This window comes from Oryx dammah, unplaced genomic scaffold, assembly GCF_014754425.2.
Source record: "Oryx dammah isolate SB20612 unplaced genomic scaffold, SCBI_Odam_1.1 HiC_scaffold_17, whole genome shotgun sequence".
NCBI lineage: Eukaryota > Metazoa > Chordata > Mammalia > Artiodactyla > Bovidae > Oryx > Oryx dammah.
Window position 1 is genome coordinate 44,929,327 of NW_024070201.1, and position 27,968 is coordinate 44,957,294.

The 27,968-nt window shown below is 39.1% G+C and overlaps 1 protein-coding gene and 1 pseudogene across 5 annotated transcripts; one reads left to right on the forward strand and one right to left on the reverse strand.

Moving 5' to 3' along the window:
* Positions 1-4,464: 4,464 nt before the first annotated feature.
* ZNF215 (zinc finger protein 215) lies at positions 4,465-27,873 on the reverse strand. 5 transcript variants are annotated; one of them, XM_040258488.1, is made up of 6 exons: positions 27,803-27,873; positions 18,857-19,414; positions 11,033-11,121; positions 9,513-9,645; positions 8,875-8,970; positions 4,465-6,290 (listed from the first exon to the last, which is right to left on the reverse strand). In XM_040258488.1, exons 2-6 carry the CDS (start codon positions 19,254-19,256, stop codon positions 5,422-5,424), a joined length of 1,587 nt encoding a protein of 528 aa, XP_040114422.1. In that variant the 5' UTR covers positions 19,257-19,414; positions 27,803-27,873; the 3' UTR covers positions 4,465-5,421. The 5 variants fall into 5 exon arrangements, with proteins under 5 accessions (XP_040114422.1, XP_040114423.1, XP_040114419.1 ...); XM_040258489.1 differs by having other exon boundaries at positions 19,299-19,414; positions 27,615-27,866; XM_040258485.1 differs by having other exon boundaries at positions 27,615-27,864.
* Positions 12,049-13,219, forward strand: LOC120876527 (annotated as a pseudogene).
* Positions 27,874-27,968: the final 95 nt, after the last annotated feature.

Genomic DNA, 27,968 nt, shown 5'->3' on the forward strand with positions numbered 1-27,968 from the left:
GCCCTTGTGCGCTGCTGGTGGGAATGTAAATAGGTACAGCCATTACTGCTGGAAAACAGTATGGAGGTTCCTCAAAAAACTACAAACAGAACTACTGTAAGATTCAGCAATTCCACTTCTGGGTATTTAGCCAAAAAACAAAGCACTAAATCAGAAAGACACCTGCACTCCCATATTCACAGCAGCTTTACTTACAATACCCAAGACATGGAAGCAACCTAAGTGTCCAATGTGGTATGTATATTTATACACAATGGAATATTATTCGGCCATAAAGGAAATCTTGCCATCTGCAACCATGCAGATGGATCTTGATGGCATTGTGGGTATGAGCACTCAGTCATGTCTGACTCTGCAACCCCACTGACTATAGCCCACCAGGCTTCCCTATCCATGGAATTTTCCAGGCAAGAATATTGGAGCAGGTTGTCATTTCCTTCTCCAGGGGATCTTCCCAACCCAGAGACTGAATCCATGTCTCTTATATCACCTGCACTGGCAGAGGGTTTCTTTACCACCAGCACCACCTGGGAAGTCTTGATGGCATTATGATAAGGCAAATAAGTTAGACACAGAAAGACAAATACTGTATGATCTCACTCATGTATGGAATCTTAAAAAAAAAAATTAACCACCCCTAAACAACAACAAAACTCCACAAACTCACAGATACAGAGAACAGATTGGTGGTTATCAGTAGTCAGGGAGCGGGGAATGGATGAAATGAATGAATGTGGTTAAAAGGCACAAACTTCCAGTTATAAATAAGTCTTGGGGATAAAATGTACAGTATGGACAGACTATAGTTAATAATACTGTATTGTGTATTTCAAAGTTGCTAAGAATTAATTTTAAAAATTCTCATTTTAAGGAAAAAAACTGTTACATGCAATGACAAATGTTAACTAGTCTGCTTGTGGTCATCACAATATACACAAATAATGAACCATCATGTTGTACACCTGAAGCTGTTATATGTCAACTGTATCTCAAAAACAAAAACACTTCTATTTATGCTACAGATAATCTAATTGGGTACAGAAGCCACTCCAAGGAGATCTGGACACCCTATATATATCACAGATACATCAAGAAAGACTGAGGTCCACTCAAAGTCTCTCATCAGATCATTTTGGATCCTGTCCACTGCCAGGATGTCTTCCATTTGCTTTTCTAAATCCACTCTCTATCCTTCTCTAACATGAAAAGACAGACCTACATGGCTCCCCTAGGACTCCGGCTGTGACTAGGCTTGGCCAATGGGGAGCCCTGACAGACTGGAGGGTTGATTTTGACAGGCTACTTTTCTAGATCTGAAGTCACATTTCTTACCAAAGTGCCTTCTTTACATGACCTCCTTCTAGCTTCTCCTTGCTCTTGCCTCTTCAGACAGGCCTAGCAATAAGATATCCCCTTGTTACTACCCTTGGAATATTCCCCTATTTCTTGGGGTTTCCCTAAACTCTGTCCATACCTCCTAAATAGTCCTATATTGTCAAACTGTCATCAAATTATTCTAAAATTAGAATCTGTTTCCGGCTAGGACCCAGACTGAAATATTTACTGGGACCAATGTGGACATACAAAACAGATCCTTTAAATGGGGTTCATTGGGCTGCTAGGAGCAGCACAGAGATAACCTCCTTGCTGGGGGAAAATAATTTCAGGGCATAGAGATTTCTCCAATTATCACTAGTGGTAGAAGTGAATAAAAGTGCAGGTGAGGGCAAGGTGTTGAGAGATCAAGTGGCCATGGCATTCAGTTGCTATGGTGAAAATAATGATTTTAAAGATGTGGAGCCATCTGGATTTTCTGTCACCTTAGAGAATAAACACAGAGAACAAGAGCTGTGAGCATACGATTCAGAACCAGGGGAGGATCACCAGAGGGACCCTATGGAAATTTTGAAGTAGTTCTGATTTTCAACAATTGCAAGGCAAACATGACTAAGGGTTGAACCCCACTCTGATTGAAACAGTTGCAGAACTGCAGTACCTTGGTATGAAATACGGTTAAAAAATTGGTGAAGAAAATGGACAGGCACTTGGGTAGACACCAATGAGGCTAACACGGCCACCCCACTCCTCAGAACCTCTCTTCAATGAAACAGTATCCCTGATCTACTTATTTGAGCATGTCACACCTCCCAGACGATTCAAGCTTACTCCTGACTACACCTGGAGCATTTGCCTCACAAGCTGATACCATACCTCTCCACTACTCACCCCCACCACCGTCACTGGCTCCAGGCCCATAATGAGACTTAGATCTCAACTTAGCCCTGATAGAAAAAATGTGAGCATTCCCTGCTCCTAGAGATTACCTGTTGTTAGCTTTGTAAAAACTGCAAGATCTCTGTATTAGCAAGAGCCGTGAGAGAAATTGTGGGAGTAGATTCTAAGATTGACCAAATGTAAATTACATTTGGGTTGAATTCACTGTCATGGGTGCAAACATCTGGGGCCTGGAGTTTAATGTGTTGCTTTAAACACAAGAAAACCTATTCTGTTAAACTGGCTAATTAGAACCTGGAATCAAACTGGGCCTACTTCTAATAACTTCTCAAATACCATAGGGACAGTGTTAAGAGGTTCAGGGTGATGGAATGTTGGAATGGATTATTACTCTCTTCTCCAAAGATAAGAGATGTTTTGAAAAAGACATTCTTGAAGAGTTTTGCAGTGTCTGTCTAGGCTAGAGATGATGGTGAAAACTGCTGCAAAGGAAATGCAGCAGTTTCTTGATCATAATCATATAATTCAAGAGAGGCAGATGACCAGATGGTGTACATGTGTTAGAGACAAATGATCATCATCATTACTGCAATAAGTTATGGGAAGGTAGGAGTTATCAGTGTTCTGATCCAGAGGAATCTGTGCCAATGAAAACTTGATCACAGCTCCCTAAATATGAAGCAGATGGACAAATATTTAAGTGATTACTGTTATATTTAAGTGGTTATCAGAGAACCCGTGTGATGTGCTCACCCCTAGCTCATCTCTGACCTAGTCCCTCACTGATTGTTGCTGCTGCTCCTGCTGCTGTTGCTAAGTCAGGTGGTTCTTGAATCATGCTTGTTTTGCTATCTCAGGTTGAGCTCTGCTTACTCCCTTACTTTATAGGCTGGATGCCTGGTCCTTTCTGCAACTCTTCTGTGCTTTTCTGTTGTAGATTGTGATCCTGTGCTGCCTGCCCTCTAGGGAAAAGTCATGCATTCTTGAGGTTCCTGAATCCTTACCTCCTGACCTGTTCCCGTCAATGTATTCTTTTTAAAGGTTCTTCATACACGTTGTCAAACTGGCTCTCCAGAAAGGTAGTAAGTCAGTGGTTATTAGTTGCCATTTGGTTAACCATTATGCCAATGGTTATAGTTGCCATTTCTTGACAGTTCTGTTAAAATAAGCTTTATTATTCCTTTCATATGTTATGACCACCAAATGCTATGTTTTTATTATTAGTAAAAACAGTGTTTCCCATTTATTGGTTATCCTTTTTTCATGTATTGACAGTTCACTGTTTAGACCAGTTTTCACTGATGTTCAACTTTTAATTTTTGCTTTTAATAAATATCAACCTACATTATAAATTCATCTAATGAATGTACCTGCATGATATAAATGTAATATTAACTAGTTTTTTTCCCACACCAATGTGAAGTGATAATTTATGATATACTAAATTCTTACAAACATCTAGGTCTAGTTACAGTTCTGTTCCAGAGATTTCAATTCCTAGGTTAGTACCATACTATGTTATTAAGGTTCCTATTATCACTCCTCTTTAATAAAAAGTTCATAGTTATTTTAACTTGTTACTTCTACAAAATAACTTTTCATCACTTTGTGAAAGAAATCTTCCTAGTAAAATGTTTAATTAAAATTTAAAAGTTTAATGTGGGGAGATTCAACATCTCTACAATAATCTTCTCATCTAGAAACATATTCCTACTTGTTCAAGGTATTTTTTTAAGGGAAGAGGGATGTATGTACTGTATCTAAATTCACTTCTTAAATCTATGATTTTCTTTGAAGCTAAGTATGTTTAACTTAGTAAATAGTATACATATCTTTTTTTTTTTTTTTTTTGGAATGCTTAGAGATCTAGGAGAAAAAATAAGCATTTTACTTAGGCCAATATAGCTCCTGAGAAAAAAAGATAAAAAATGAAAATAGTACTTTTATCTTTCAATTACCCAAAAGAAAACAGCTTATAAAAAAGGTAAACTATTAGACTCAGAATGCCTAAAATGAGTGTCATAACCCATTATATTAAATGTGTCATTGCTTTGATGAATGACTGAACTATGTACCTCAAGAATTTCTTATGTTTGGAGTGTTTTGCTTTTGTTTGGGAAATTCATATAAATAAAAGACAACTTGTGGAGAATCCTACCAATTACTTGTGTAGGGATTTGTCTTAAGTTAACAGCTTGTGGTGTAAAGGATGAACAGATGAACACAGAATAATTTTTCACATTTATTAACTCATTGTAGGGAGGGGTTCACTTCAGAATACATTTTCCGCCTTTGGATAAGGTATGAACCCTGACAAAAGCCACCATCAACATTCACTGGGCATGTCTCCAGTATGTTTCTTTGGGGGCAAACTAACATAAGCATATTGGTTCAAGAATCCTCTGGGATCCCGAGGCAGCTTACAGAAGAAAGAGGAAGTTCTGATACACAGAGGATTAGGACTCTGTTGACCTTTTAATGTTTGGGATAAATGACAGCCTTAGGGTTATGGATGTCTCTCAAGCCTAGATCCCAGAGTACTTTAACAAATGCAGATATTGAGAATACATGTAGATTAACAACATATCTACCCACCATTGCAGCTGATAATACTCTTCCATTCCAGTCCCCACTCAGCACCAGGACACCCAAGGACATCACCACGGGCGGGGTAACTGGCGGTCTCTGTGGTCTTTGCATTAATTCAGAGTCAGTCCTTAGAAGTGTCCTTCTATATTCTCATGAGCTCCTGGTTGCTTGTGACCTTCTTCTAAGGACTGAAAGTTTGAGTTTAATTAGATTTCAACTCCAAGGGTATTGCTTGGCTCCGCCCTTATATCTACTTCATCAACGTATCAGGTGAATGTAATTATTCCATAGGTTTCATTTATGAACTAGGGAGAGATGATGGTAAATGGACATCAGAATAATGACAAACACTACCACGTTGCTGTTTAATTCCGAACCCTTATGGCTTCATATGAAACCTGGAAAAGCTCCCTCAGATTTATATCCAATTTACCTCCAGTATTAATTCAGTCATATCAATTAAAGAATAATCTCTGACAAATATTTCTTCCATTTACTATATTCACAGGATTCCTTCCAGAAGAAATTCACAGACTTTGAATGAGTTTTGCACTCTGACTGAAGGAATCCCACATTGTTGCTATCACAGGACTTCTCTCAAGCATGAATTTTTTGGTGTTTAAGCAGGTTTGAACTTCTGGTAAAGGTTTTCTTACATTGCTTACATTTGAATGGTTTCTCTCCTGTATGAATCGTTTGATGTCGAGTAAGTGAGGAGCTACGGGTGAAGGATTTTCCACACTTAACACATTCATAGAGATTATTTGGAGAACGGAGTCCTGGATTTTTATTACTGTCTTTATGCTCACTGAGGGCTTTTCCACATTGACTGCCTCCCCAGGCTTTTGTTGCAGTGTGAAGTTTTTGATGCTTAGTAAGGTTTGAACGTCGGTTGAAGCATCTTCCACATTCACTGCATTTATAGGGTTTCTCTCCTGTGTGAATGATCTGATGTCGAACGAGCGATGAACTGCGGCTGAAGGCCTTTCCACACTGATAACATTTATAGAATTTCACTACGGTATGACTTTTGGGGAGCTGAATATCTGTACTCAGGCTCAAGGCACTCCCACACTTATATGCTGAATGCTGCTTACCTACTGAGTCTAAATTAAATTCAAAGTTAGTTTTAAGCTGATCACACTTTGGGGAATCCTTTCTCATAGGAATTCCCTGTTGTGTATCAAAAATTGACTTAACTGACTTAACATCAGAGCTTACTTTATTTTCACTGTATTCAAAGTCTCCCTCCTTTGTGTAGACTATATTAGGAATGAAAACTTCTTGTGGCAAATTTATGTCCCAGGGTTCCTGATTCCTATATAACCAGTCATCACTGTTCCGGGCATCTATAGGAAAATGTCCACCTTCAGTCAGTCTTGTCATAATCACTGCACGGGATGATTCTTCTCCAGAAATTCTCTGTGTGGGGACTAATTCCTGATTTTCTGAAATTCTCTCTCTGTCTAAAAATAAATAAAAAATGCCATGAACTGGGAGGAAAATTCCTTAATTAGGAAAGGAATGCTAAGCCACATAAGGGTATATCTTATGGATCTTTAAATACAGAATTAAAATGTGAGGTGGGGTTAGAAAACAAAGATTATAGAAGAAATAAACGAGATAAAAATATTAAAAAGAGGATGAGGAGATCATAAAACATGAGGAGAGCTATTTAGGAATACTAAGGAGAATACACAGAACTTGGCAGAGTATCAGTAAATACACAGAGATGGCATGGCATATCACATTTCAAGCCATCACTGGTTCATAACTAGTCTGTTATGAGTTTTACCTAATCTTGCTTTCTCCAGTAACTTGTCTCTTTTAACCCAAGCTGTTTCAAATAATACACCCTTCTAAAATACCAATTTAATCATTTCTTTAGGAACATGTCTAAATTTATAGGCCCCGTACCTTAAAGCAAACCTGCAATCATAGTGCCCCTATTATCCTTACAGCAGCAATTATTCCCTGTATTTAACAGAGGCAGAAAGAACTGAAATATATGATAGCATGGAAACTATTCTTATTCTGGGTGCAAAAATCACTCCCGATTCTAAAAGTGCTCAGACATTTTTCTATGTGTTTCTTAGGACTCAAAACTTTACCTGATTCAGGCTGGGTTTTTCTCTTTCCACCTCTCTTTAGTTTCTCTATTTCTTTTGATAAAGTTTCACTTCCTTTCTCAAAATTCCTTTTTCACTTAGTTTCTGTGTGTTTATATATACCCAGTAAACTGTGCATTCTAGCATTTCTTTAAAAATTAAATTTAAATGACCTTCCTTTCTCTTTTCCCACATAATTTCAGATATGTCTAACACTCTTATCTTCCATGATTTATCAATAGCTAAGTAAGATCTTCAGCTTTGCAGTTTCACACAGTTTCTAGGACATCTCCACTTGACTATCTCTACTCTCTTTCAAAACTCAACAAATGAGAGACCATCTCCCTCCATTTACATTTACACTGGAGTTTATAAAGAAAACTTGAATAACCACGGCTCTTCGTCTCACATCTAATCTGTCCTTAGGTAATACTGTTTTACTTGATGAAATGACTTCTACCTCAAAGCAGCTCCCACTGACACATCCAACTTTGTCAAGTATGTATCAGTTCAGCCTCCTTTAGTCTATTTCTAGGAGAAATCATCATTTGTCTATACAATGCCCATGCTAGAAAGTAGACTATTAAATCAGTGTCCTAGGGTGGAGCCTAGGCATATACTGGGAATACTGACTGCCGTTTTCCTGTCTCTACCTCACCAGTGTATGTTGGATGTGTGGGAGCAGATAACTTGTTCCTTGAAGTCACAGGTTTTCAGAGGGAGAGGAATCTCTTCCAAACCTGGACTTAATTCACAGAATGAGTTTCTGGACTTCAAACTTGATGCCATAATGAGATGACATCTGGGGAGAGAGTAAATGTAATTAACGAGGAAAATGAAGTCAATTTGTGGTCAGAGGACAAACTACAGCAGATCAAAATTATGGCACATTCTCTGATATGCTCTTCATAGAGAAGTGCAGTGTTTTTTAGTGTTTTTTTTTTTTTTTCTTCCCCAGGAATTTGGGCTGATTCTGTCCCTGCTTAGCCAACAGAATGTAGCAGAAGTGATACTAGGCTACTTCTGGGCCTAGCCTTTAGGAGACTGACAGCTTCCAATTCCTCTCAGGATGTGTCCTCTCAGAGTATGGCTGCTGTGCTGTGAGGAGTCCTTGCCTCAGGAGCCCAGGTACAGGTATTCTGGTCCACAGGACCACCAAAATTCCCATGACAGCCTGCATCAACCTCCGGCTATGTGATGAGTCATCTTGGCCATTCCAGCCCAGTCAAGTGGCCAGAACACTGCATCCTCAGCCAATATCATATGGAATGTAAGAATTCCTAAGTCAACTCACAAAATTGTGAGAATTACTAAGATAACTGTTTTAAGTCACCAAGTTTTAGAATGATCTGTAAGAAGTAATAGATGATCAAAACCATAATTGTTTTAGCAGGATTTACTGAACAGCAAAATTCCTGGTTGTATTTCCCTAAGAAGTCTATGCTCTCTTTACATTTGTACAACTCATTTTTCACGTAATTTCTTTACTTCTATTTAAAAAATCACTTTAATGTATTGTTATTTTCAAGTCACTTAGTTCTAAGATGTAGAAAACCTACTAATCTATTTATTTTATATCTGGCCATCTTACAAAATCCTTAACAGATATAATAATTTTGATACTAGGATATATTTTGATATATATACATGCCTAACTGCATCACTTTTCAGTACACCAGAAACTAACACAACATTGTAAATCAACTACACATCAATTAAAAAAAAATAAGGAGTCTGTGTTTCTAATCCACACCACTGTTTTGCCTGTTCACATAAGAAAAAAAAAAAAAAAGTCTATGAATGAAAAGCAATGACTTTTTCTTCAAAGTTTAGCTGGTTTGTTGTCACCTCCTGACTACCAACTCAAACTGGGTCATACATTATCTGTGTATTTAATGAACAGAAGCTTCTTACAAATGCCTCAGATCTGCCTGATTCTTACCAAAAACAGCTGTTCTTGGGACTTCTTGCTCCATTATCCAACTTTCTTTCTTACTCTCCAACTTGGAGGTCTCAACTGGTTTGGAAAGTAGATGCTCTTTTCATGGGGAAAAGGAAACAAAGACATTTTAGACATTTTTAGAGAGAAGAGAATTCAATCTCAAAGTAGTAGTCTCTGAGCTGCTAAAAGATAAGGCCAGTGAACCTGTATATTTCTAGCTCTACATCAGAAAGGACTTTCAATCACATTCAGCAAGAACATCTGCTATTGTTCCCAAAAGTTATTAGAAAATCTAAACTCAAACTCAAATGCCCTCAACCACTTCAGCAGTCCTAGTTTTTAACAGAAGATGAAGAGACTACTGGGCTTCCCAGGTGGCGCTAGTGGTAAAGAACCCACCCAACAATGCAGGAGACATAAGAGATGAGGCCTGGATCCCTGGGTCAGGAAGATCCCCTGGAGGAGGGCATGGCAACTCACTCCAGTATTCTTTCCTGGAGAATCTCCATGAACAGAAGAGCCTGGCAGGCTACATACAGTCCACAGGGTTGCAAAGAGTTGGACACCACTGAAGCGACTGAGCACGCACGCACGAAGAGACTACGAAAGGGCAGATTAGGTAAATACACAGGTATCACCTTTACGCAGTGAATTCAGGTTCCTATAGTTCTCCAGCATCACATGCCTGTACAGGTTCTTTACAGCAGGGTCCAGTTGCCCCCACTCTTCTTTGCTGAATTCCACAACCACATCTTCGAATTTCACTGGTTCCTAAAACATTAAGTTCCTATTTAATTAAAGGTCTCCAAAATATCAGTATTACTAGAGAAGAAATGAATTTGGAAAGAAGAGGGTAGGTGGTCAGAATATACAAAAATAATTGATACGACAGTGTTGGCAGTTCTAAGTGGTAAAAAATCAAGTTACATGAGGGCCCTATCAACTTGGTACTCTGTGAGGGCTGCAAAAGGAAAATGAAGGGCCGTCCTAACTCTAGATGAACTTATATTTTAATTGAAGAGAAAAAACAGTTGGAATAACTGTGGAACAAAAAATTAGAGTACAAATAACTTACACAAAGAGTTCAGAACAGGAAGAGTTTAAGGTAGAATGTGGGAAATTTGTAATGAAGATATAGGCTCCCCTAGCAGAAGAGGGAGCATCTCTAATTGGGAAATGCAACCTTTTAATGCCTCATCCTTCAGGTCTCAGAGCCCAATGTCACTCTGTTAAATACTTTTTTTCTTTCCCCCTCTGATTACCCAACAAAGTAGCCTTCTTCCTAATTAGTCTACTGGGTTATGTTTATTTTTCTCTGTAATAATTATTACTCTCTGCAATTATCTTATTTGCTTGTATTTGTCTGTCTACTTCTACTAGAGTGTAATCTCCACAAAGGCAGGTGTTTGCTTTACTGTCATATTCCCAGCCCTTAGAAATGTTAGGCACTGCAAAAATACTGCAGGCCCTCATCCCACTAGTTGTTGCACTTCTCTGTTCAGCACTCTTAACCTTGTCCTTCTAGGCACCACCAATCACACTGAAATACAAATCACACAAACCCTCCTCTGCCTCAGAGCCAGGCTTTGTGAATAAGCTGTCTACGTGTGTTCGGCCTACTTCCTCACTTTTCCTCTCCTCAACCCTCAACAATCTGGCTTCTGTTCCCATGCATGCGTATATCTCCTTTATGCTAAGAGAACAGACACTACTCAGCTGTACTTTCCTGAACTTTTGAAGAACTAAAATATGAAATATACTTGAAAATGTTCATCCTTTGCTTTCAAGGTGACATCATATTGACCTGGTTTTCCTCTACAACTTTGGTCCCTTCATTTCAGTATCCTTTGAGGTTTCTTCTGCTCTTGCCTATTAATTGACATTGCTCAGGATTCTGCCCTTGGTTCTCTTCACTTTGAATTCTAAATATTCCCTGGGGAGGCCCTATGCCTACAGTTTCAGTTATCATCTACAATCTTGAGGGCATAGATGCACAGAGAATATACAAAATTAAATATTTTCCAAAAAGTGTATCATCAGCTAAAATAGGTCCAGTGTCCTGTGGGAGTATAACAGTCATGGCCTTATGTTTGGCAAAAGTTCAAAGACCAAAAAGGAAGGGCAGGATTTTTCAATAAAGATTGGAATCCTAATTTACCTGGGATTTGTCTGTTATTAAGTCAGCTTCCATTTTCTCTTTCTTGAAGCTCCCCTTCTGATGTAGGACAGAATCCTTGCAGGTTATATCTGAAGATGAAGAAAACATTAGGGAAAAACATTTTTCCCCTAATAATTACAGCAGTTTCACCATGCTACTTCAAAGGTTGAAAAAAATGTCAAGTTCTACCAGCAACCAGAATCTCCAGGGGTGGGGCCCAGATTTTTATTTAATTCTTTATTATTGTTATTATTTACTTTTTGACTGCACCATGCAGCATGCAGGATCTTAGTTCACTGAACCAGGGATGGAAACCACAACCCCTGCAGTAGAAGCGAGGAGTCTAAACCACTGGACCACTAGGGAAGTCCCAGATCTTATAGTTTTAAAAAGGTCTAAAAGTGATTCTGATATTCTACCAGAGGTGGAGAACTACTAGGTCAGAGAGAAGAGGGAAAATAATACTTTGATGCCTCATCTGTGGTTATCACTCAGTTCAGTCACTCAGTTGTGTCTGACTCTTTGCGACCCCATGAATCGCAGCACACCAGGCCTTCCTGTCCCTCACCAACTCCCGGAGTTCACTCAGACCCACGTCCATCGAGTCAGTGATGCCATCCAGCCATCTCATCCTCTGTCGTCCCCTTCTCCTCCTGCCCCCAATCCCCTCCCAGCATCAGAGTCTTTTCCGATGAGTCAACTCTTCTCATGAGGTGGCCAAAGTACTGGAGTTTCAGCTTTAGCATCATTCCTTTCAAAGAAATCCCAAGGTTGATCCCCTTCAGAATGGACTGGTTGGATCTCCTTGCAGTCCAAGGGACTCTCAAGAGTCTTCTCTAACACCACAGTTCAAACGCATCAATTCTTCGGCGCTCAGCCTTCTTCACAGTCCAACTCTCACATCCATACATGACTACTGGAAAAACCATAGCCTTGACTGGATAGACCTTAGTCAGCAAAGTAGTATCTCTGCTTTTGAGTATGCTATCTAGAGCCGCGGTGTTGTGGTGCTGTCGGGTAGAGAGACGGATTTGTAAACCCCAGAGCGAGGTTCTACCTGCCCGAGGCCCCTGGTGTGCGGAGACCCCAGGGGAAACCACCGTCACCATGTCTGACCAGGAAGCAAACCCTTCAACCGAGGACGTGGGGGATAAGAAGGAAGGAGAATATACTGAACTCAAAGTCACTGGACAGGACAGCAGTGAGATTCACTTCAAAGTGAAAATGACGACACATCTCAAGAAACTCAAAGAATCATACTGTCAAAGACAGGGAGTTCCCATGATTCACTCAGGTTTCTCTTTGAAGGTCAGAGAATTGCTGATAATCACACTCCAAAAGAACTGGGAATGGAGGAAGAAGATGTGATTGAAGTTTATCAGGAACAAACAGGGGGTCATTCAACGGTTTAGATATTCTTTTTATTTTTTTCTTTCCCCTTAATCCTTTATTTTTAAAAATAGTTCTTTTGTAATGTGGTGTTCAAAACATAATTGAAAACTGGCACCCCATCTCTTTAAAACATCTGGTAATTTGAATTCTAGTGCCCATTATTCATTATTGTTTCTTTTCATTGTGCTGATTTTTGGTGATCAAACCTCAGCCCCCTTCATATCACTCTCTCCTTTTTAAAAATTACATGTGTGCATAGAGAGCCCGCCTTTTCCAGGACTGTGCATTTGCAGGCTTGTGATAAATAAGATCAACTAATGCAAGTGTTCTTAATGACTTTCCAATTGGCCCTGAAGTTCTAGCATGTGATTGCTTCACTCCTGGACTATGACTTTCAGTGGGAGATGGAAGTTTTTCCGAAAATAGAACTGTGGAAAAATGACCTTTCCTTAACTTGAAGCTACTTTTAAAATCTGAGGGTCTGGACCAAAAGAAGAGGAATATCCAGTTGGAGTCAAAATGACAGAGAATAATGACTAACTCCAAAGATGGCTTCACTGAAGAGAAAGCATTTTAAGATGAAAGAAAAATCTTGTCAGAAGATCCCAGAAAAGATCTAATTTTCATTAGCAGTTAAAGTTATTCATGCAGAAGTGTATACAACAGAACACTGCTCTTTTTGACTTTATTTGTACTTTTTGGCCTGGGATATGGGTTTTAAATGGACAGTGTCTGTACCAGCTTCATTAAAATAAACAAAATATTTGTAAAAACTGAAAAAAAAAAAAAAAAGAATATGCTATCTAGGTTGGTCATAACTTTTCTTCCAAGGAGCAAGTGTCTTTTAATTTCATGGCTGCAGTCACCATCTGCAGTGATTTTGGAGCCCCAAAAAATAAAGTCTGACACTGTTTCTTCTGTTTCCCCATCTATTTCCCATGAAGTGATGGGACCAGATGCCATGATCTTTGTTTTCTGAATGTTGAGCTTTAAGCCAACTTTTTCACTCTCCGCTTTCACTTTCATCAAGAGGTTTTTCAGTTCCTCTTCACTTTCTGCCAAAAGGGTGGTGTCATCTGCATATCTGAGATTACTGATATTTCTCCAGGCAATCTTGATTCCAGCTTGTGCTTCTTCCAGTCCAGCGTTTCTCATGAGGTACTCTGCATAGAAGTTAAACAAGCAGGGTGATAATACACAGCCTTGACGTACTCCTTTTCCTATGTACACCTGTGGTGGATTCATGTCAATCTATGCCAAAACCAATACAGAATTGTAAAGTAAAAATTAAAAATAAATAAATAAATTAAAAAAAAAAAAAAAAAGAAAGAAACCAGTCTGTTGTTCCATGTCCAGTTCTAACTGTTGCTTCCTGACCTGCATACAGATTTCTCAAGAGGCAGGTCAGGTGGTCTGGTATTCCCATCTCTTTCAGAATTTTCCACAGTTTATTGTGATCCACACAGTCAAAGGCTTTGGCATAGTCAATAAAGCAGAAATAGATGTGTTTCTGAAACTCTCTTGCTTTTTCCATGATCCAGTGGATGTTGGCAATTTGATCTCTGGTTCCTCTGCCTTTTCTAAAACCAGCTTGAACATCAGGAAGTTCATGGTTCATCTGTGGTTATAGCAGATCAAAAAAATAAAAACTTTAATCTTGTCAAAACTAAATCCTTATTAAGGCTTAGCCACCACAGGCTGTAATTCTACTGGGAGCTAATAATATTTTACCTAACCAATCACGTCCTCAAAGACATTGGGGATTACTCTGCGCAAGGATTCTTTTCCTCTAAGTTGTTTTGTGTATACTACACACAGACTTAATGACTCTTCCATGATGTAAAAATCTTTGCGGTGACCAATTCTGTTCTCCAGCCCTTTGGTGAGACATATATATATATACACACACCCAAGGGCTAGTTTCTAATGTTACTCCAAGATTCATTAGTTACACCACTAATCTTCAAATGTCAGACTATGGACCAATACTGGTCTGTAAGTATTTCACCCTTATTGATTCAGGGTGAAATAAGAAAAAACAAAAACAATGCAAGAAATATTTATGAGACCACTTTGTAAATAAAGGCAAAATTGAGGGAAAAAACCCCCAAATTTCAGCAACATGCCATTTGAATGTTGCCAATAAGATTATAGTCTGTTAACTTTATTCAGGCCTGTAACACTTTGTGAAACCTTGGTCCCGTAATTCTTCGGACAGTGACTAGTCCATGTTTTTTCAGTCTGTCATTCTTGGAACCATGCAAGATATATCTTGAAAAGATGCAAAAGCCTTAAGCCAACCATCCTCCATTTTATCACTCTCACTGAGTACTGTTTCCTTTCCTTTTCCTTCCTGACCTCCTCTCTAAACCTTTACAATTGTGTTCTCTGAAACTCTCATGCCATTCAAAGAAAAATTCATACATTCTCAAGCTGTTTCTATATTCTTTCTCTCTTTTAATTTAAAATGGATCTTGCCCACCAAAGTCACCTCCTCTCATTCTCCACTACTATGGTCTTGGTAGTTGCTTAGATATAGTCATACTTTCTCCATCTCCACTTCCTCAAAAAGATTTTTTACTTGCTTGACATTTTAAAAAATCGGCTGTTATAGATGGGTTCAGAATCAGTTTGGGTCGTTTTGGAAAATTCTCTATTTCATCTAAGTTTTCACAGTGTCCTCTGATTTATGCAAGTTTAATAATAATCTCCCTACCTTTATTCCTGATCTCAGTGATTTTAGTCTTTTTTTTTTCTTGATCATTGTAGCTAAACTTTTATCAATATTGCTTATCTTCAACTTTTAAAAAATTTTATAAAGCCTATATTCTTTGTTTTCTGTGTCCACTTTAGTGTGTTTTGTCAGCTTAGTGGTTAGCTAGCAATTCCACAGAGATTCCCTTAAATGCTTGAAACAGGGAGAGGAAGCCTGATGGACAGGGAAGCCTGGTGTGCTGCAGTCCATGAGGCTGCAAAGAATCAGACACAACTGAGTGACTGAACTGAACTACGGAAGGGGAAAAAACTCAAAATCATTCCCTAGCCTTTGTAGACGGGCTGTCTGCATAGGGAATGCCTTCAACACTCAGCCAGATAGTCATCACCTCTGCTTGAGCAGAGCCTGAAGACTGGACAGAGGTGAGAATCAGGGAATCCTCAGGTCTTTCAGAACACATACCCAGCCTCCTAGATCTCTAAGAATTTGTAGGAGCTTTCAAATTCTTTACTCCCTAAAGCAACTTTCCTCCCAATCTTTTTGTTTGGTTTATGTTTGTCCCAACTCTTTATTTGCTGTTCCAGGTGGCAGTAGCTAATACAGTTTTCATTAAATGTTTTCAACAAATGCTAGCCAGTAGCTTCTCAGCCCTGAGAGATCTATGTATGCTAAGTCACTCAGTCCTGTCCAACTCTTTGCAACCCCATGGACTGTAGCCCGCCAGGCTCCTCTGTCCATGGGATTTTCCAGACAAGAATCCTGGAGTGGGTTGCCATTTCCTCCTCCAGGGGATCTTCCCAACCCAGGGATCGAACCCAGGTCTCCTGCATTGCAGGCAGATTCTTTACCGTCTGAACCACTATGGAAGCCCTCCTGAGAGATCTAAGTTAAGTAAAAATAAAGGCAAACGCTTTAAGTGGATTTTTCAGGGATCCACGGCATGTTAAAAGAAACCAAAAGCCTTTCCCAGTCCTGTATTACCCTGCAACCTCTCATTTCCTTCCCAATTAAACTTCTCAGGAATAGTCTATAATCATTATCACACTCTCACCTCATATTTCTTTTTTTTTTTTTTTACCCATGTGATAGGCAGAATAATAGGCCCCTTGAGATATTCATGCCCAAACTCTTGGATAGTATGGCAAAGGGATTCTGTAACATTAAAGATCTTTGAGATGAAGAAATGATTCTGGATTATCTGGGTGGTCGCAATCAAATCACATAGTTCTTGAAAAGCAGAGAACCTTTCCCAGCTGTGGTCAGTGAGACAGAGAAAGTGAAAGAATGAATGAGTGTGAGCAACTGCATGTGTGCCAGCACACACTTTGACAATAGAATGGAGCATCAGAGAAACGGCAGTGTGTAAAGGACCCAGTTCACCATGGCCCATTTGAAGATGGGGGAAGGGGAGCAGGAGACCCAAAAAGAAATTAAGAACTGCTGAAGCCTTGATTTTAGCCCAGACAGACCCATGCTGGACCACTGATCTAACCAACAACTTCAATCAATTATTTTCAGTACTCATTTTTATAAGACTTTTTTTTTGTTGCAACAGTGTTCACCAATCCCTTCTTTCAGATTTCTTCTTTCTTAGCTCAAGACACCAATCTTGCCTGGTTTTCTGACTCTCTGGATTACTCCTTTCTAGCCTGCTGACCTTATTTTGAGTTTTTTAAATTTTTCTCAGTCCTTCATTTTTACCTTTTAGATAAAGACTAAATATAACTCCAACACCTATATCATCACTGTTTCTAATTAATAATCCTTAGTCAAATACCCAATCAATTACCTCATGTGTTTGTTATAAGGTCCACACATTCACATGATCAGTTACATATCTTTCATGTTTCTTTTAATCTCTAAATCCCTCTTCCATGCCCCTCCCTACTTCCTTAGAATTTTGTTCTAGAAACTGGATTGTTTTGCAGTTTCTGACAAATTAGATTTTACTAACTGCATTCCCATGGTATAGTTTAACACATTCCTCTATCCTAGATCTGTTTTCTATAATGGTAGTTAAAGCTATGTGTGTGTGCTCAGTCATGTCCGACTCTGCTATCCCATGGAATATGTAGCCCACCAGGCTCCTCTGTCCATGAGATTTTACAGGCAAGAATACTGGAGTGGATTGCCATTTCTTCCTCCAGGGAGTTATTATCTATACCAGCTCTTAAATACTGGGTCTTCCTAAGAATCTGTATTTCTTCTACTCCCATTCATACTTATAAGTTTACGTATTTTTCCTTCTTGATTTTAGTGCAGAAAGACCCACTAACTTACAGACATGTAGGACTATAATTCATATTGTTTTAAGAAATAAAATTAATGGTAACATGTTATAGCAGCAACAAAAACTACTAAACTTCTACTAAAATGGCTTCAACATTAAAGCCAAATTGTTCATTACATATTAGATGGTTCACTGTGGCTGCTGCACAAAGACCTCAAATTCAATGTATCACATAATTAATATATCAATCTCTCCTCCAACAAAATCTGTTATTTAACACCCCATTCATGCAAGCCAGAATATTTATCCCATTCACAGATAATATGTAAATCCTTTAGGTTCAATCTCCTGTTTTCCCAATGCGTCCTCATCTCTAACACCTGACTACTACAATAGCTCCTAACTGGTTTTCCTATTTTCAGAGCTCGCAGTGCTATCCTTTATTGCAGATGTTGATAAACTCTTCCTATAAAGATCAGATTATAAATATTTTAATTAGGCTTTCCAGGCCATAACTCTGCTATAACCAATCAACTCCAGCCATAGCAGGAAGGCAGCTACAGACAAAATGTAAACAAATGGGATGTACCTGTGTTCCAATAAAAATTTATTTCCAAAAATAGTTGGCCTGTGGTCATGGTCTACTGACCCCTGTTCTACAATGAAACCAACAGAGTATTTTTGAAAAGCAAATCAAATTATTTTACTCCCCTACTCAATCTCTGAGTTCTCAGTTCAGCCTTCCTAGTAAAATTCTTTATGATCTGGCCCTTGACACCATTCAGCTTCAGAAAAAGTTACTATGCTAAGTGAAATAAGTCAGACAGAAGAAGACAAATACTCTATGATATCACTTACATGTGGAATCTAAAAAATACAACAAACTACTGAATATAACAAAAGAGAAACAGACTCACAAACTAGTGGTTACCAGTGGGAAGAGGGAATAGGGGAGTAAAAGGGTAGAGAATTAATAGGTAAAACCTATTATGTATAAAATAAGCTACAATGATATATTATACAACAGAAGGAATATAGCCAATATTTTATAATGACTATAAATGGAGTATAATCTTGTAAAATTGTGAATCACTATATTGGAAGGACTGATAATGAAGTTGAAGCTCCAATACTTTGGCCACCTGATGCAAAAAGTGGACTCCCTGGAAAAGACCCTGATGCTGGGAAAGACTGAGGGCAGGAGGAGAAGGGAGTGAGAATGAGATGGCTGGATGGTAGCATCCACTCAACGGACATGAGTTTGAGCAAACTCCGGGGGACTGTAAAGGTCAAGGGAGCCTGGCACGCTGCAGTCCACAGGGTTGCAAGGAGTCAGACACAACTTAGGGACTAAACAACATATCATAAACCTCCAACTTATATAATATTGTACATCAACTATATACAAATAAAAAAATTTTTAAGATAATTTTTCCTCATATGGGAGAGGGTCAACTATTTCACCTCCAATTTTCTATATTCTCACCTTCATCTTCAAGCATATCAATCACATCCTGTATGAGGCTCACCACTTCTTTGCTATTCTTCGGATGATGTAAATTCACCCAAGTCCTGACTTCTTCAGGGAGAATTGTCAGGAACTGCTCCAGCACCAATAGCTCTAGAATCTGCTTCTTGGTATGAATTTCTGGTCTCAGCCACTGAAGACTGAGCTCCCAGAGTTGGCTCAGGGCTTCACGAGGCCCAGACACTTCCAAATACTGGAAATGCCTGAATCTCTGACGAGAGGCCTCACAGTCATCTGTCTCCACGACTGGGATGGTTTCCTGCTGCCAAGACGTATCTGCTCTCAGGACCTCACTTTGTTCATGAGGAGCCAGGTTATGAGGTTTTGAGACAGTCATCAGCTTGCTCAAAGGCTGCATCCTCCTCCACAGAACTCCCACTGCAGTTCAAATTTGTCTTACCAGAAGATTCCAATAATTCTCAGGCTGGGGCTAAGCACTTTTGTACAATGTATATATGCAGTGAGAAAAGTTCCAGGAGCTTCAGACACACAGCCAATATTCAGGTAACTGAGAAACTGAAAAAAAAAAAAAAAAAAAAAAGACAAACGAGATCTAGGTCAAAAAGTATATTCCCAGACTATAATAATTACAAGTTTTCATTTGTTAGGATTCACTATGAACCAGTCTGCAATGTGCAACAGGGAGGTCTTAGGTTCAGCCCAACATTCAAGACTTACAAGACTACCACACATCATATTTGGCCCCAGCTACTAAGAAGGCTACTAGACAGAAAACAATGCTTGCTAGCAGAAGACTGAGGAACTGGAATTTTTCTTCAGTGGGAGTTCTCACAGAGTATAGCTCAAGTGCAAGGCAATGTGGCCCATGTGGGTTGGGCAGAAAGCATCTTGACTGAAAGGTTCCTTCCACAGGACCAATATCTAACAACTTTACAAGTGAAGCTCTAAGAGCTCCCCAAAAGAACATGCCTGATTGTAAGAGTCACTACAGTCAGAGAAGTTCAGATCGAACTTTCCATCAGGTTTACAGCTCTCCCAGTCCAGATGCAATTTACCATTCAGGAGTCATGTTTATTGTAAGCCACTAGGCTAGTGGTTCTCAGGTGCAATTCTGCCAACACAGAAAATCTGGCAATGCCTGGAGACAGTTCTGGGTGTCACAAGTGGGGGCTGTTACTGGCATCTAGTGGGTATAGCAGGGAAGCTGCTAGACACCCTGCAGTGCACATTACATTCCGTTATAAAAAATAATTATCCAGCCCCAAATGTCAATAATTCTGAAGCTAAGAAACCCTGATATAGTCTATATATAGTAGCGAAGAGTACACACTTTGGAGTTGTAGACATGAGGTTAAATCCAGACTGTACTAGTTACTACATGTATGAACTTGAGCAAATTGTTTAGCCAAAGTCTGAGTTTTCTCAACTGTAAATGAATGTAACAAAATCTGTCTGATTGAATTATAGGGATTAAAAGAATACTCACCTCACTTCTCAGCAGATAGTAAGCATTCAATAGATTATCATATATTATCATACACAACACAGATGTGTCTGCCTATAAGTATACCTTACAATCTGGCCAAAAGTTTATGTATAAAAGTATTTCCTGACCTCATCTACTGGCAATGTCCACTTGAATAGATCAATCAACATTCAAGTAAGGATTAATAAACAAAGTAAGGGAAGGATATTGGAGAAGGCAATGGCACCCCACTCCAGTACTCTTGCCTGGAAAATCCCATGGACAGAGGAGCCTGGTAGGCTGCAGTCCATGGGGTCGCGAAGAGTCTGACACGACTGGGCGACTTCACTTTGACTCTTCACTTTCATGCACTGAAGAAGGAAATGGCAACCCACTCCGGTGTTCTTGCCTAGAGAATCCCAGGGATGGGTGAGCCTGGTGGGCTGCCATCTATGGGGTTGCACAGAGTCGGACACAACTGAAGCGACTTAGCAGCAGCAGCAGCAGCAGCAGCAGGGGAAGGATATACGAAGGCCTTTGAAATGACAGTGCAATAGAAGGAAAAATACACAATGCTAGAGAGGACAAGAAAACATTTTAGAATATGACATTCCAGGACGGGGAGAAAAGGAGTTTGGAAATAAGCAGAATCCATAAGACTAAAGGCATAAGAAACATGCTCCAGTTGACAGTTATTTTCCATGAAGGCAGAAATGAACAATTCTGATACTGATATACACTTGTGCTGGAACTGAATAATAAGTAAATGGAGTGCAGTTTCTGAGAGCCAGGTTTCTCAATGTTTGAGTGGGAGTTTTCAGATAACCAAGGGAAGGAGGCCAAATGATCCATGTGGTAATGAATTAGAGCTGGAGATATCAGTATGAACTTATGTTTAGCTTAATACAGGTAAAGAAGTTACATATAGAAATATTTACAGATATATGAATATATAGGGGTTAGTGTACACACATACATTTCCTTGCTCTGTCAGCAGAGTAGGCATAGAAGGAACACTTAACCCCCAGATCTTGGTTTCTAAAACCATTCTGTAATAAAAGGAACCAGGGTTCCATGGACAAATGGATGCTTTGAGGACTGGGGTAGTGAAAGGTTGTTGCTGAACGAAAAGACCTGGGGGTTCTTAGCCTCTGGAGAATTCAATCTGGGGCCAGAGACAAGTCTTGATCACTCAGAGCTTTTGTGTAATAAAGTTTTACTGAAGTCTAAAGGAGATAGAGAAAGCTTCTGACATAGACATGGGAGGGGGCAGAAAGAGTACCCCCCTGCTAGTCTTCAGCTGGATGTTACAGAAATGACAGTGTCACTTCTTATAACTGCTGTAGTCACTAGCGGTCTGTTAGTGAAAGAAAGGAATGTCTTAAAACTCAGAATGGCACCAAGCCCCTATCCATAAGATGCATTTTGGGATAATCTTGGCACCGGATGATTCATTCTGGGCCATAAAACGATTGACCTGAATCTTGTAGAAGGGCAGATTACCATACAAACAGTTTTATTTACATAGATTAGGGGAACAATATCTGAGTATAACATGCTGGTTTGTCAAGTAGGTTCTGAGCCATTAGGCAGAAAGGACTTGAAGACAGAGTCTAGGGTAAATGCATAGTACATTAACATAGCTCAAGAATCAATCAATAAGTGCGGAAGAATACACAAATCTCCCAGGAGAAAAATTCCAAATATTTACATACTCAGCCCTCCAAGAGGTAGAGCATAACTCTCCATTGAGTGTGGGCTCTTTGTAGTGATTTCCTACCAAACGAGTACACTATGGAGAGGGAGAAAAGTGCATTTATAGTGGAGAAAGGGCTTCCCTGGTGGCTCAGACAGTAAAGAATCTGCCTGCAATGCAGGCAACCTGTGTTCAATCCCTAGGTCAGAAAAATCCCCTGGAGAAGGGAATAGCTATGGGCTATAGTCTCCAGGATTGCAAACAATCAGACATGACTGAGCAACTAACACACACACGCACACGCACACACGAGAAACCTCACAAACGCTATTTCAACCAGGTGACGAAGGGTAACATCAGTAGTGGTAAGTCACATTGACAGTATGTTCCCTTGAGACAATGTGGTGGAAATAGCACTTTTCTCTCTGTAATCTTCCTTCTCTAAACCAATAACTACAATCTAATCATGAGAAAAATAATCAGACAAATTCTAATAGATGGGCTTCCTTTAAAATACCTGACCTATACTCCTCAAAATGTAAAAGTCATTAAAGGCAAGTTTGAGAAACTGTTATAGCCAAGGAGCTTAAGGATATAAAACAAATAAACAAAATACAGCATCCTGCTGGGACCACGGATAAGAAAAAAGATATTAGGTAAAAACTAAAGAAATATGAATAGAGTATGGGCTTCAGTTAATGTATCAATATTATTTCATTAATTGAAATATAATTAAATAGTATTTCATTATCCCATTAATTGAAACAGGTGTACCATACTAATTTGTCATTAAGAGAGAAAATGGTTTGGGTATATGGGAACTGTACTTTTCTGTAAATGTAAAATTGTTCTAAAACACAATCTTTATGTAAAAAAATAAGACACTTGCCTAATGTCTACAGATTCAAAAGGACGTACTGTAACAAAAGAGAATTAAAAATCCTGTTGGTAAAACAGGAATGAGATGAAAGTAAGTATAGCAGACTTAAAATCTTGATTGGAAGCAGTAGAAAGCAGAAGTGACATTTCATCGAACCAATGATATGACAGAAAAGCCTAAAAATGTCTCCTAAAATATGGAGGAAAAGGGAGAAAAAAAATTTATGGTAAAAAATAAAATATGGGAAAAAAATTTCAAATCAAAGTGATCCATGCACATGGCAAAAGGAAAAACAATCAAATGGCACATGAGAACTTTTTATGATAAAAATCAACCATTTTCTACCTTATCTTAATTTCTACCTCCAGATTTACTCCACAGAAGTGTTTTTTTGTTTTGTTTTTTTAACTGATGAAAGCTTTTATTTTTTCTTTTGAGTTATGGGGGATTTCTTTCACTTGACTTTGAAGAATTTACTTTTATAAAGAAACAAAATGTTTCTATCAGTCACTTTAAATTTATAAACTATTCCTTACTGATGGTTCTCTTCCCATAACATTGTGCTTGCACAGTTACAATATCATTTCAAATTTCTCTGAAGATTTTCCTGTTTCCTAAATTCCCTTTGATTCTGTGAGCAAGGTTTTTAATCATTATGGTTTTTAGACATCTAGTCTTCCCCAGTTGTCTGCTCATATTTAAGAATCAAGCGTTAGGTTGATTATTCTAGATTGTCATATGAATTTCTACTTCTTCTGTATCAGTAGACTGGTTTCCTAATGGGTATTTGCCCTGAATGGGAGACTTACCAAGAGCTATTGCATATCTTGTCACCTTGCTTATTTAACTTAAATGCAGAGTATATCATGAGAAAACGCTGGGCTGGATGAAGCACAAGCTGGAATCAAGATTGACAGGAGAAATATCAATAACCTCAGATATACAGATGACATTGCCCTTATGGCAGAAAATGAAGAACTAAAGAGCCTCTTAATGAAAGTCAAAGGGGAGACTGAAAAAGCTGGCTTAAAACTCAGCATTCAGAAAACTAAGATCATGGCATCTGTTCCCATCACTTCATGGCAAATAGATGGGGAAGCAATGGAAACAATGACAGACTTTATTTTTGGGGGGCTCCAAAATCACTGCAGATGGTAACTGCAGCCTTGAAATTAAAAAACGCTTGAACCTTGAAAGAAAAGCTATGACCAACACAGGCAGCATATAAAAGAGCAGAGAAATCACTTTGCCAACAAAGATCCATATAGTCAAAGCTATGTTTTTTCCAGTAGTCATGTACAGATGTGAGAGCTGGACCATAAAGAAGGCTGAGCACCAAAGAACTGATGCTTCCATACTGTGGTGCTGGAGAAGACTCTTGAGAGTCCCTTAGACAGCAAGGAGATCCAACCAGTCAATCCTCAAGGCAATCAGTCCTGAATATTCATTAGAAGGACTGATGCTGAAGCTGAAACTCCAATACTTTGGGCACCTGATGCAAAGAACTAACTCATTTGAAAAGACCCTAATGCTGGGAAAGATTGAAGGCAGGAGGAGAATGGGACGACAGAGGATGAGATGGTTGTATGGCATCACTGACTCAATGGACATGAGTTTGAGTAAACTCTGGCAGTTGGTGATGGACAGGGAGGCCTGGTGTGCTGCAGTCCATGGGGTTGCAAAGAATCAGACACAACTGAGTAACTGAACTGAACTCATGTGAATATCAGTGAGACATACACACTGGTAGGCTTTGATTTAGGGTGAGAGGAGGAGCTGGCTGTCAAGCTATGGGCTCCCTACACAACAGAGTGAAAAGGTTTTACTATAAAAAATGTCAACATCAAACCTGAAAGTCTTCATTATTCTCAGAGGGTTTAATCAATTTATTTAGAAAAGAACCATATGTGGGAAGAAGGTACTGGAGCTAAACTGCTTCTCTATGCATGTGAAAAGAGGGCTGGGAGTTTGGGGAGATAACTGGAATAGATGTTTCACATGTAACCCTTCACTCAATCCCTATCTTCTATTTGACTCGGCCTGCCTGCTCTGTTGAAACAGTTTAAGATTCACACAGGCAGATGAGTTTCCACCTTCACTGTGGTCACCACCTAGCATATTCTAAGTGGTAGCCTTTGCTAAACTGTTTCTTTAAAGCATATTTTCACTGTCTTGTACAAATATTTGAAACCATTTATATACTCATTAAGGTCCCCATTAAATGGGGACACAGGGCAAAGTGGATCAACTGAGGAAAGATTCTGAGATCCAACACAAACCTTCTCCCAAACTTTAGGAATGTATGGGTTTATTTAAAAAAAAAAAAAGTTCCAAGTGCTGAAGAGGTATCACTCACTGAGTTTCAGCAGAGTTAACTATGGGCCCAGATACTCTAAGAATTAATAATATACAAGGAGAAAAAAGAAGAAACAGTTCACAGATCACATGTTAAAAACAAAAAGCAAGGGAGCATTAAAAAAAAAAAAAGTAGATTTAACAAACAAGAATATCCATTGTAACGATAAATGCACTGAGTAAAAATTTAACTCAATTACATAAAAACTCAAGAGACATCCAAAAGAACTCCAAAGCTTAAAGGGATGATTAAAGAAATAACAAGCAAATGTAAACAACAAAATATGCAGGGATAACCTGAATTAAGATATATATTGAATTGAAAGCTCAAATGAATGAAATTAGACGAGGAAACTTTTTAATGATTGAAGGCATGACTCATGACATTATGACTACTACTATCTGTATCAAATCCATAACTGAAATATATTTATAGCAAAACTTCCAGACAAGAGATGTGATCAATAATAGCACAATATAAATAGGAAACTAAGACAATTTTTTCAGTCCTTAGCAAATAAAGTAAACTAAAATTAACAGCACAGTGGACATGAATATGCTTACTTTGATATATAAAACCAGATAGAATGTAATTTCTATTCAAGCTCTTATGAGAATGCTTTAAAAAGCTGCTACTTATTAAGGTAAAAAAACTAATAAACAGAAGGTAAACAAAACTTGCATAAACCATATTTATTATCAGAATGAAAACTAGCTCTTAACACCATGTAGAAATAGAAAAAACAATTTCAACTACTTTGAAATTTAACTTTTGCTTCTAAAACACAATTCAACTTAATTAAAAACACTTCAAACACCCCACTTCAAAATCTATATATCACGGCTCAGGTTCTACTGTTAGGAAATAGTGAAGCTTTACATTTATTAAACAAGAATGAGATGAACTACACATTCAACTCAAAGAGAGAAAAAGCATCAGAATACACTAGGGATTTATAGGTTAAAAATATATTACTCAGTATAAATAATTATAGACCTAGGAGAGCAGGTTAGAGATGTTCAGGAAGATTTCAAAGGAGGAACAGCAGGGATGATAAACGGACCAAGGTACCACCATGAGTGCGAATAGCTTAAGTGCTCCTTGGGAGGAGCAATGGAACAGTCAAGAACTGTTTAAGTTTAAACTTTAAAGTACTAAACAGACACCTTTAAGGACGATGGTGTAACTCAGGATGAAGAGTTAAGGCGCTAAGCCAGTACCTCTGAAGGAAGGGTTCAGTAAGGCGCAGGTGACAGGAATCTGGAGTTAGATTAAATAGCCAGCTGACACAAGTTCAAATGATTTTACAGCGTCAAGGAACTGGAACAGACGCTAATTATGAGGAATAGGTAGTATCTGTAAGAAGGGTTGTTTTTAATCAAATACGTCATAGGCAGAGCAATATTTCGAGGTAAGGAGAATCTTACCTTCCGAGATTAGCTTGTAAAAAGGAGCATAAAGCAGTGTGTCAATAAGTATCTGAATAAAGAGAATGCTTACAAAAGCCGCTACTTCATTAAGGTACCAAAAAATTCTTCAATAAACAAAAAGTAAATAAAAGTTGTTCAAACCACGTTTATTACCAGAATGAAGACTAGATCTTAACACCAAGTAGAAATAGAAAAAAACAATCTCAACTACTTAGAAATTTAACTTTTGCTTCTAAAACACAACTCAAATTAAAAACATTTCCTAACACTGCACTTCAAAATCTATATAGCACAGCTCAAGTTCTATTGTTAAGCAAAGGTGAAGCCTTACATATATAAACAAACAAGAATGAGATGAATTACACATTCAAAGTGAGAAAAATAAAAAAACAGGGATTTATAGATTAAAATTTAATAAATTATTCATTATATTTACTACTAAATATAAAATTACTAAGTTACTTTCAGCGTGTGGCCAAGAATGACAGAAAGCAAGGCAAGTTGGAATGAACTTTTCTCCATTTTCTTTTCCAGTTAATGGATCCAATCACACTTGATCTGGAATCCACGATTCACTCCAAAATCAAGCTGCGCAAGATATATTTACCACGGTAAGCGCCTGGAGACCGCCCGCATCGCAGAATTGAAGGGGAGACAGGGGAGCTGGACATGAAACCTAGCCTTGCTGATTCCCACCCATACCCTGCTTACTTCTCCTCTCCCATGCGCTGACTTCCTTCCACAGCCCAGGCCTCCACCCGTCAGGTCGCGCCCTCCTCCAGCGTCTCCAGCAGAAATTGCAGAGCGCAGAGCTGGAATCCGGGCAACTGCGAACAAGCCGAGAAGGCCCGTGCGTTCCGCGTGAATGCCCGCGTGATTCCCAATTCCACTCACCCGCCTCCTCACTGCCCGCTGAGCCGCGCGATACCTGCAAGTACCGTTCCCAGCCAGGGCTGGGTTCAGTCACACCCAGGAGCCAGTTCAGAGGAGCCAGTTTAGAGGAGCCGCACACGTCGCCCGCCCGGTCGGGGAAGGGAGCTTTGCGTTGGTAAACACTCCAGAACTGTAGTACCGTGGATCACACTTGACCCTTACTCGCCGGCGCCGATTCCGTACCTCTTAAATTCCGGAAGCAGGCCGACACAGCAGCGCATGCTCACCAGGCTCGGCTTGAGCTCCCAGCAGCACCCGCGACCCATTTGTAAAGTTGACAGAGGGTGGGGCCTCTCCCAGCCCCCCCCCTTTCCCCCCCCCCCCCCCCCCCCCGCACTTTGTAGACTGA

Coding starts and splice junctions, on each gene's coding strand:
- ZNF215 (XM_040258488.1), bottom strand. CDS start 19,256: ATGCAGCCTTTGAGCAAGCTGATGACTGTCTCAAAACCTCATAACCTG. Junction 9,646..11,032: donor TAATAACAGACAAATCCCAG/GTAAATTAGGAT, acceptor TTAATGTTTTAG/GAACCAGTGAAATTCGAAGA. Junction 8,971..9,512: donor CCTGAATTCACTGCGTAAAG/GTGATACCTGTG, acceptor CCCCATGAAAAG/AGCATCTACTTTCCAAACCA.